At 42.7% G+C, this 11,208-nt stretch overlaps 1 protein-coding gene and 1 long non-coding RNA gene across 3 annotated transcripts; one reads left to right on the top strand and one right to left on the bottom strand.

The window, feature by feature from the left end:
- Window positions 1-1,796: 1,796 nt before the first annotated feature.
- LOC120659871 lies at window positions 1,797-10,166 on the top strand. 2 transcript variants are annotated; one of them, XR_005669237.1, is made up of 4 exons: window positions 1,797-2,009; window positions 2,560-2,695; window positions 9,279-9,483; window positions 9,577-10,166. It is a non-coding gene; the product is annotated as an uncharacterized LOC120659871 (long non-coding RNA). The 2 variants fall into 2 exon arrangements; XR_005669236.1 differs by having other exon boundaries at window positions 9,279-10,166.
- Window positions 2,787-10,876, bottom strand: LOC120659870. Its single transcript, XM_039938136.1, has 24 exons — window positions 10,582-10,876; window positions 9,672-9,895; window positions 9,481-9,580; window positions 9,283-9,384; window positions 9,081-9,140; window positions 8,926-9,004; window positions 7,016-7,163; window positions 6,807-6,930; window positions 6,473-6,650; window positions 6,357-6,385; window positions 6,105-6,253; window positions 5,934-6,033; window positions 5,715-5,810; window positions 5,369-5,424; window positions 5,120-5,258; window positions 4,846-4,908; window positions 4,644-4,703; window positions 4,339-4,500; window positions 4,165-4,238; window positions 3,973-4,066; window positions 3,725-3,861; window positions 3,571-3,651; window positions 3,314-3,419; window positions 2,787-3,219 (listed from the first exon to the last, which is right to left on the bottom strand). Exons 1-24 carry the CDS (start codon window positions 10,777-10,779, stop codon window positions 3,163-3,165), a joined length of 2,616 nt encoding a protein of 871 aa, XP_039794070.1. The 5' UTR covers window positions 10,780-10,876; the 3' UTR covers window positions 2,787-3,162.
- Between the last annotated feature and the right edge of the window lie 332 nt (window positions 10,877-11,208).

Genomic DNA, 11,208 nt, shown 5'->3' on the forward strand with positions numbered 1-11,208 from the left:
GACGACAAGTCCTTTTGCTGTGAATCGGGACCCCCGTTCTTGTTCTTCACCACTGTGGAGATTAGTCCTTTTGTGATCAGAACTTGATCCCCATCTTGTTCATTGCTTCATACACATATGCAATTTCAGATTGCGTGTTTACCCTTTCTTGCTTGTGTTCTTCGATTCGCTTGCAGGAAGAAGCCTTCTTGGAGAGATCAATCAAGTTGTGCTTAACTGATAACCAACGGAGCCATGGTGTAGCGGTTACAGGGTTTGAATCGTGTTGATTTGAAGCCGGATCGTCAACGTCGAGTCATTCACCAATCGAACGTACCATTACCTCTCGGAAGATCGGGCCAAGTCCTCCATCAGGCTCCTCCTTCCTACGCCCTTCATCGAAGTGTGCTTCATGATATCTATTTAACATGTCTCCTACTCTGACATCAGCATCACAATCCTCGATGCATTGTCTCATGACCTCGGCTTCACCATAGTAGATCCACCGGGTATAGTCTGCCGTAAATCCATTCTTGCAAAGATGTTTACCCATGACCTCCTTTGATTGTTGGCGCATGTTTGCACAACGGCTGTAGGGACACCAAGTGGCACACACTCCTTTAGCCTTTGCAAATGTTGGATCCAAGAAAGCATCGGTCTTCGCAATCCACTAATTGGTCAAGAAAACCCCACAGGACCAGCTCGTGTACATTTACTCACGATCATCCATCCCCTAACATATCAGCGAGTAATATAAAAAATCAATTGCATCTGCATGATGTCTATACTGTTTATTAGGTGAAGATAGATCTTAATCCCACCTGAGGATGCGTAGTTGGATTAGTTTCCATGGTCTACTGTGATCCGAGATAGAATTTCGGCAGCACCTCTCCGTTATACTCCTAATACACATCCTGTCAGGGAGATTGTGTATCCGAAGAACAATAGGGAGATAATTTCGAAACTTTGTCTAGGATCGTAGTAGACCATGGCCCCGCGCAATAAGCGAGGGGGAAGAGAGGGGAGGTGGTAGCGCTGCAGAGGCTGGGGAGAAGTGTGTGGTGCGTGGAAAAGGAAGAGATGGGAAGAGAATCGAAGAGGCAAGGGAGGAGGGGTGTGGTGCATGGGAGAGGAAGAGATGGGGAGAGGATCGAAGAGATAAGAAACAGAGGGGGGATGCAGTGCATGTGCTGCTGCTGCCTTTGCAGAGATAAGGAAGAGAGAGAGGTACCGGCATGTGCATGTGCTACTGCCATCTGCGCCACTGCTTTTCAATTTTTCAAGGGCAGGTGACGTCTTCACCCGTCTCTAAAAATGACGCCTCATTTGCATGGGCGGATCAAATGCTATAGTAACCCTGCTCTATTTGTAGCAACGAGTTCTATTTTGCCCCGCTCCAAAAAAAATAGAAAAGAGCGTCGCTACAAATTATTTTTTAGTAGTGAGAAGAAGACTGCGTACACTGTCCTGTTGGCGCTACAACGAAGAAAAGAGGAACATATGGGCCATCAAAAAAAATTCAAGCCTGTCCTACAAATTTAAAGCGAACTGCAGAAAAGAAGGCTCCTGTGGGAGCGCTCTGAGCGGCTCCGGCTCCACTGCACTAATTACTGTATCAGCACTATTCATCGAGCAACTTCTTTTCCTCTTTTTCTCACATCGCACACTGTTCATCGAAGTAGAGCCAGCCACGCTACAGTGCCGGAGCCGTAGCCGTAGCCGGCAGCAGCCTCCCAAACGGGGCCGAAATTGACCACTGGCTTAGCTACATGAGGCGGTCCGCGGTGGGCCACGGCCTATGGCGGTGTCATTCGCAGCCCATCAAGGGGCGCTGCCACGGCTGCACTGCGCTGAGGCGGCGCTCCACGCGCTCTCCCCTCCCCTCCCCTCCCCTCCACACCACACCAGTCCAGGTCGCCATCACTGTCATGACCGCGTTGCCACCGCCGGACCCAAACCGCAAGACGCCCGCCCCGTCCAGCCGGCGTCGGCCGCAGCGCAGCTCCACCGACCCCAGCCAGCCAGCTCAGGTAACCCTGCATCCAGCCAAAGGCCCACGCTCCGATCCCCAGCCCCCGACCACAGCATACAGGCTTCCTGGTTCTGGTTCAACGCATTATTGGTGGGGTGAAATTGGAATGCAGATCATACTTCTTTTGGTTCCCCTGCATCATCAATATGTTTGTTTATCCGGTATATAGGTTATAGCTTATTGGTCGTGTATATGTTCACTTCTGCACTGCATTTTGGTTCTTATATACCTGCACTGAATGTGCATCTGTTACGAACAAAGTCCACGTTCCCAATTTTTTTATTCCTTTTGACAATCGAATTCTCTCTTATATCCCTGAACCAGAACTAGAGTCTTCTCTAGAGTCGTTGATTTTCAGCTCCCAAAACTTACATCTATATATTGTAGCTGCATATGTTGGAACTAACTGCTACAACAGTCAGAACATAATGATAATGTTTATAGCTGTGTGGATCTTTGTAATTGATACTAGTAACTCGGGGACACTATAGAAAATCCTCAAAGTGCTTTTCTCTGATTTCTAATTGCTGTTGCTGTGTAAACTGTAGTTAGGTATGAAGGGCAAGATGATTCCACTCATGACTGTTTGGTTGAAGGATGTGAGCACTTGGGGAGACCACAGTTCCATATGGCACCAAGCACACCATTGCTAACCTAAGTGCACTGGTGGTAGAAGACCAAAAGGTAAAGCTGTCTGAAAAAGATCTTTTTCTTAGACAATGCAATTTCTGTTGCTAGTTGATCTGATTGCTTGTTGTTTAGAGAGGAAAAGGGATGGGCTCTGTTTAAAGTGCATTCATAATTCTTGCATACTTATTTGTGGCACCGCACACCCGTGCCTCTCTTCAACACACTTAAGCAAGCTGATTACAATACTTAAATAACCACTCTTCACACCACGCTTCACTTGGCCACAGCTCCAAGCCAAAGTGCACACCTGGATGGACTTCCTGCGTGCAATCACTAACATGCAGATCATGTCCTCTTTATTCAAACTAACTCACACATGCACCTACTGACCTGCTCGGTCTCCCCCCCCCCCCCCCCCCCCCCACACACACACATACACGACTGACAACAACTCACAAGAACACATAAACAATAAGATTAATCCAACACATATCGGGATACATAAGCGCATGGTCTTCCATTTACTCAATGGTCAGATAGCTTGGCAACTTGGCGTTGCCGGGCCGAGAAAACACCATCTGCATGGGGCACACATAAAACAGTCGACCAACAGTTAGAACATAACTGAAGGTTATTATTGTTGATTATATAGTGGGGATAGTATGTGCATACCTGGTAGTCCAAAGTTGTGCGCGATTTGAACATAGCCGCACAATATGACAAATAGTACTCCCAGGTACGGATGAATTTTTCGTCGAATCCCAGGGCAGAAACTTTTCTGCAAAAGATTAGAAAGAGGACACTACTAATTGAGTCATGTACTACGGATAAAACATTTCTGCATGAGAATAAAACTACAGTGTACTACTAATTAAGTAATTTCAATAATGCATAGCTTAATTTGCTAGAGATTGAGGGCTTGTATTTACTTTCTGTTGGCCACAAAATTGTCCCTCCAGTGCATCAGAGTCGGGTAGTAATGGTCCCCAAGTTGCTCAAGGTGTTGTACGCTGCTCAAGAAAAAACTAATAAATCATTGAGGTCTTGTTAAAAAATAGGTAGGAAATGCAGTTGAGTACGTACCAGAGCCTTGATGCATTAGTCATGGCAGACACAACCCTGGCTAGGGAAGGTAGGCAGCCACCTGGGAAGATATATTCCTTCATAAACTCAGGCCGCAACCTCATTTTGTCGTACAATTCCTCTGGCATCGCGATGAACTGTGCATATAAGTTTTTTTGAAATGAAAATTAGTTAGCGGATGACTTGTTTGTTACTCGCAATCATGCAATCGATGGATATAATATTAATATATGTTGGTGATTGTGCACCTGGAGGACAAATAGGCCTTGGTCTGCCAAATGGTACTCACAGCAGCTGAAGAAATCATCCATGTACTCATGCCCGACGTGTTCAATCATCTCACTAAATGAGCAACAAGGAATAAAACATATTCATCAGATCAACAGCACGTCTATTAATTTCCTGATCCTCCTTTAATCTGTCAGTAGTACTGTACTCACCAACTTATAATCCTGTCAAACTTATGGCAAGTTGGTATTCGACGGTAATCACAAAGGAGGAAAGTTATGCGGTCCTACATATACAGTAGATCAATTTGCAATCTTGGCTTTTCTTGGTGCTGAATTAAGTTGAAGGTTGTGACATAATACTAACTAGAAAGGCTCATCACTGACCTCTAATCCCTCTTCTTTGACCTTTCTCTTGGAGTATTTCAGTTGCTCTTCAGACAAGGTAATTCCTGTGTACTTGCAACCAGTTTTCTTCACTAAGCGTATCGCTAAAGTGCCCCAACCACTACCAATATCAAGAACATGATGCCCAGACTCCACCTTAGCCTTCAGGTAAATGAATTCATTGCAATATCAAGACATCATTAGGTCATTTTGGTAAGGTAATGCGTAAATTGAGGCGACCTCAATATCAGGAGAAATTTATGATGGAAGAGTTCGTAAAGCACCATGCATATTGATCCATTTACCTTATAAATTAGACTGTCAAGTTTACGTAGCTGGGCTGCTTCTAAGCTCTCATCCTCCGCCTACCATTAGAACCAATACCCAGGTTACAGAGCCATCTCAAGAGTATACTATTATTCACAGCACTACACTACATAATTTACTTGTTCAAGAAATAAGTTACATAATTTACAAATAAGAGATCAAATCACAAGATTGCCAAACCTTGAAGATACCAGAAGAGTAAGTCATGGATGGATCCAGATAAAGAGCAAAGAAATCATTACTCTGCACACAAATATATATCAGATTGTAAAAAAAATTGTTAGTACTTTGTCAGTTCTTTTAGATTAACGAATGATTTGTAGCATATCGATGGAGAGAACAAATTAGAAATATGTATGCCTTTGATTTGTTTAATTATGAAAAGTAGTTATAGAAAAAACTTGAGCAGTTAGTGGTATTATTTTTATGAAAAAAACAATCAAAGTCAACTTACCAGATCATAGTGCTTAGAGATATTTTTAGCAGCTTTTGACACAGTATTCTTCCTTGAAGCATGACGCAAAAAGTATTTTGCAAATGCAACCCCAGTGATTCCATGAAAGGGATTCCAAGAGCTCTTCCTTATATAACCACTGCAAGGCATATTCGAACCAGTTTAGCAATAACACATTCATGTATGTAACATCCTTCATTCTGATGAAACTAAACAATTCATATGTTATTTTAGAATTAGTTAAGGTACCTTTTGCTAGCACTGCTGCTCAACCTTTTGCGTTCACCTCTATTAGCCAAACTAATCTGTATATCAATATGGCTGATAGATTTAGTAAAAAAAAAAGAATAGTAGCTGTGTGGACTTGTATAACTGAACAATCTATATGTACTTTCTCCATTAATGTAAACATGAGATTTCAGACTGCTTCTGTTAAATTTTTGAGAATATGCATATGAACATATTACAAAAGATTGAAAACATGAATTGCATGAACGGTATGGGCATCTTGAACATCGTTCTTTCCTATAGCATCAACTTTATTGTATTTTATAAATATATGTACAAACCAATTGACCAGAACACAGTGTGTTACCAGTATAAGATTCAGAAGGCCTTCTCGCTTATCAACAAATGAGATATAGCCATTGATGTAGGCATATGCAAAACCAAGATCTGCTTCTGTTACAACCTAATGAAAAGGCAAGGCCCAACAAAGATGTATCTCATATGAGACGAGGTGAAGAAAGTAGAATGTAATTTTAAAAGAGGGATAAAAGATCTTCAGATGAAATATAAGAAGAGAGAAGGGAACCTTCCAATAGAATTGCGGGTCATGTACTAGTATCACAGATTTTACCGGGCATCTTTCACATGCTCTACCAAAACTAAACGTAGTGCCTCCTTCCAATATGCTGTGCACAAACTAATAAAGTGAGAATCATTACCAGAGATTGTGTAGTATATCCATTCGTAGAAGCCTCACCTCACGTTACCAATGGTCATGTATCGTTCAAAATTTCTTGCTACCAGAAGACGTGCACCGGCCTCAGTCCATGATGGGACTATTGGTTTTGGGTTAACCAAAAGGTCACATTTCCTTTGAAGCAATTCTGAAGCTGCTACTTTCCCAGCCTGAATGAAATCACCATAAACAGATTGCACTCCCATAAATATTTATTTGAGTAACAGTTGGCCTTTGTGATTGAACTTAAGAGGGCAGGTGCACAGTCAATACCTTCACACCGTCCTCATGGAATCTGTAGCCTGTTATTCATGAAAAGGGACATTTATTTCAGACTTCAAATTATATTGAAATTAGTTAATGGCAGGTTGCAGTTAGACAATTGAAACCTTGATATGGGCCACAGAACCATATTCCCCTCTTTCCTTGGATGTTATTGAGCTCAAGGGTAGCCTTTGCAGCAGCCATGGACGGAATTGGGTGGCTCGTATGCCATTTGAGCAATACATGGTTGGGAATACGAGGAGGGTTAAATGTCACAAGAAAAGGCCGGGTAGATTCAATGTTCTAGCAAATATAAAAGAAGAAGGTTCCACTGTTATTCGTAATCATTCCATGAATGTGGTATAAAATAAAGATAATAAGTGTATTCATTGATCATCCGTGCACATGAAAAATATCAAAGTAATATTACTACATGAAGTTGGTAGGGTACTTAGGCACCTGAAGTATATTTAGCCAGTAGGTTACACAGGCGTCACTGCTTGTTGTCCCCAGGAAGTTCCTGGAGCTCCATGCGTAGGAATTATGTGGCATCAAACTTGCATCACAGTGGAAGTACACGTCACTGCGGAAAAGGAAAATACAAGAGATGGGATAATGTTGTATCAGATCTAATCATTATAGAATAACTAAGTAGATGGCAGCGTTACCTGTTGATGTACTTGAAAGCTCCAAGAATCCTCAATTCATCATGTGTTGCTTCAGTTCCTAGTACTTTAAGAGCATCAGGAGCGTGAAGACAAAATATGATCCTGTCGTACATCTCCTCGGAACCGTCAACCTCTGAAACTCGGTAACCTGTTTCCAGCAGAGTAACATTTTTCTCATGAGTGAAAAAGTAGGGTAATTTAAAATAAGGAAGTCGTAACTATAGTGGGCAATCGAAAAATATTTCTTCCTGAACCAAGTACGTGCTGGTTACTATAGCTCTTATTGGATCATCAGAAAACTGTAAAGGCACAAATAAAGGCAGCATCGTTCAGATTTGCCTCAGACTAGTAAAAACTTAATACAATTTAAACCCATCTGCTGCAAGAATCCATTTTCCCAGTTGGCACTTTTGAGGTTTGGATCAACTCTCACACCTTCTGCTTCGGTCAATTGCTTTCACATCTAGTTCGATAATACGCTCAATAATCAGAACAAAGTTGCAAAGCTCGATCATGTAAATGCACTGCTCTTTGATGGAAGCAACATTTACAAATCTACACACATCCTTAGTACTGTAGCTCTGAAGTAGTATCGCTAGCAAATTCAGTGTGACGTACATGAAGCATTCAATGGCATACTTCTGGAAAAGTGTGTACTTTCATTGACGAGATCCTTTACTCCAAACCTCGTGGTGGATCCCATAACACGTGAAGCTGCAGGTCCAAGGACTCGTCTTTAATGTGCTAGTGAGTGCTGCTGTTATCTGTTGCCTTCAGGTAAAAAGAGCATGTATTATGCCTGGCGACGAGCGGACGGAGAGCTGATGTGGCGCAGAAGAGAGAATCGAGCGGCCAGGGACTGAAACGCCGACTGACACAGGTGAAAACACGTTGCGCGCTCTCTGATAGGCTGAGCAGCGAGCAGCAGCGGGGCCCACCACCAACCCACGCCCGTTCCCAGCCCGCAGCTGCCGAAATCTATAAAACTTGCTCAGTTGAACACAGTGTACTAGGTACTAGAGGACAACAGTGTGCTACAGAACAATACAGGTGGGGTATGGCAACTTGTGTCCTCATCCATTTAGGGTGTGTTTAGTTCAGTTTGCATTTTGCGTTTTTATATTTTTGTAAGGGAATCTTCAATATTTGAAGTATTAAATATAGACTAATTACAAAACTAATTACAGATCTCATCTGTAAACTACGAGACGAATCTAATGAGCCTAATTAGATAATCATTAGAGCATGTTTACTATAGCATTACTGTAGTAATTTAGTGTCTAATCACGTCCTAATTAGGCTCATTAGATTCGTCTCGCGATTTACAGTCCATTTTTGTAATGTGATTTATTTTTTTACTACATTTGGTATACCATACAAGCGATTTACAAAAATTTTACGTTCTGCATTTACAGGATTTAAACACGGCCTTATTGGTGCCTCACATTCATTTATGGGTTATGTCATAGTGTTAGGTAGGATTTTATCATAATAGGATTATGTCACTTCATCTTTAAGGAGCTTCTATACATAACTCTTGTTTAGTTCCCTTCAAAATTTCAAAACTTTACAAAATTCTCCATCACATCGAATCTTTGAACACATACATGAAGTATTAAATGTAGCTAAACAAAATAGCTAATTACATAGTTTGTCTATAATTTGCGAGACGAATTTTTTGAGCCTAGTTAACCTATGGCGGGATAATAATTATCAAATACAAACGAAAGTGCTACAATATTTTACAGGTTCATTTTTATACCATAATAGGATTATGTCACTTCATCTTTAAGTATCTTAGATGTTAACAAAGAAAAAAAGATTCTACGACACTATTTTGTATATACCAATGCATCCGTCCATCTATTTTTCACGAAGCACGGAAAACATCTACTTGGATATAGATATACCTTCGTTGAATCTTGAAACAGATTTGACTTCACAGCCAGTTTTTACTTGACAGCCCATGCTCTCCAACTCTTCCCTGACCTGCTCATACACAAAGGGTCATATGCTGCACGCACCCTCCTTATTCCTAGTTTTTACTGAAGAAAAATTACGGCACCTTGTTCACGTAGGACCCTGAACCACCCTTGACCGTGAGCCACTGGGGGCGACCAAACAACTGAATGCAATGCATAATTCCATTGGATGAATTAGCATCATAATATCAGTCATCAAACTAATAAGCTTTTCCAATTCACAATGAGTATTCAGAAATTAAAGGAGAAGGAGAGAAATAAGCATCTGAATCTATATGTAGGCACCTCAAGAAGATGATTGTCGCGGAAAAATGAGAGCACAAGGAGAGCTGGGAAGCCCAATACTCCATCTGGCGGACAGGACCAGATGCATGCACACATTGGAATCTGCAGCGGATATGTAGTTTTTCCACAATGGTAAAATTGAACTGATGATAAGAAGATGTAGAGGGGAGTATATATGCAAGTCAGTTAGTTGCATACAAGGTAAGCATCCTGGAAGAGCTGGGAATATCTGTGTGATTGAATGAACTGCCCCAAAGTCTCGTTGCTGTCAGGGTTTCTTTCATGGTCCTGCAGGTACCTTCAGATCAAAAGAAGGGAGCGAATCAATCAATCATTCAGCAACCATATACATGACACAATTATATATTCAGCGTTGGCTGCTATCTCACTTGAGAGCATGATTCTTGAACTTGAGTATCTCACGGATCACGAGCCAGAATCTGGGGCTAAGCAGGTTGCTCTTCTGGGCCAGAACACCAGATACACCATTGCGGCTGCCCCACTCAAAGCCTACATCTTTGCCCGACCGCATGCTTGCTGAGAATGACATGTCCGATGGCTCCACCTCCACCCCCAGCCCTTCAAACCATTTCATCATGTTTGGGCATGTCATCTGCAATTATCAACTGTTTTGTTAAAACTAGTACAAGAGTAGCAAGACACACAAAACTACACAAATGCTATACATTTCTTTTAATTTGGATGCTGTGGATGTGTGTATATCTCTTAGCAGTTCTCTCGTTCCTTCTCTCCCTTACCCTTTGGTGTCATCTTTGTGCGCACTTCACCTCATCTAAAACCTTTGGGTACATGTGTATTTTCCGCTAGCTCTACACTAAGGGTTTCAGTGGTGGCCATTAAAACTGATAGTTCGCAAGGTTGAACCATTTGTGGCGGATCCATCTCAAATGTACAGTTCACGGTGATGGACTGCTATAGCGGATCATCTCAGTTACTCTCTCTTCAGTTTGACACTACTATTGCAGTGCAAAAAGTGTTGCTTGATGGAATAAAAAAAAAGTGTTGCTCGATCGACAGAATTGTTACAGGAGATTAAGCACTTCTCGTCATGAGTCTGTTTTGGTTTTTTTCTTTACTTTCTATATATGCTGTGATTACAACTTGAAGAACCACTTGATGTACATTATTTTTGTTGCGCAAAGGCTTTATAGCGATGTCAAAAGGCAAGAAAATGTGGTGTGCATACGTGAAGAGGGTAGGGAGCAGCAAATTAAGTCAGCTGTTTGCATTTTTTTTAATGTCACGGTATAGTAGCGCGTAGCGTATGCATGGTCGCACCGTGTTGAAGGCCATGCAGCCAAGGTCGACGAGGACACGGCCGCCGGCTCCGTCGTCGACGGCCACGGCCTTGTTGCCGCGGCCGCCGAGGCGGCCCTCCTTCTCGTACACGGTCACGCGCACGCCGCCGCCGCTGCTGGCCAGCTCGTGCGCCGCCGCCAGCCCGCTCAAGCCGCCGCCCACCACCGCCACCCTCATCTCTCTCCCTCTCGATCTCTGTCTCTCTGCCTCTACTACGTGCAAGCTTACAGATCGAGCTAGTTCTTGGGGGCTCTGTGCTGCGTTTGGCTGTGACATTCCACATCACAAGAGATCTCCCCGTTTATATAGAGAGAGATGCTTGCCTTGAATTGGCTGTGTCCTCTGGTTGGTAGAGCTGAGGTAAGCTGCGGTAATTGACGGGTGCGCGGCGCGGCCCAGCATTTGCGTCGTGGTTTAATTAATGTCTGTCCTCCCTCCGATCACGAGACTCTGCCTATTGGAGACTGCATTGGTCTTCAGGAATTAGGACACTAATGACTGCACGTAATAAGTGCTAATTAATTTCAAAAATACACTTTTCACATCACCCGGTGTGATAGCTGATGGCACAAGGGGGTACAGGGACGGGTGCATTGTGGGCTGCAG

This window comes from Panicum virgatum, chromosome 2N (assembly GCF_016808335.1).
Source record: "Panicum virgatum strain AP13 chromosome 2N, P.virgatum_v5, whole genome shotgun sequence".
NCBI classification, from domain to species: domain Eukaryota; kingdom Viridiplantae; phylum Streptophyta; class Magnoliopsida; order Poales; family Poaceae; genus Panicum; species Panicum virgatum.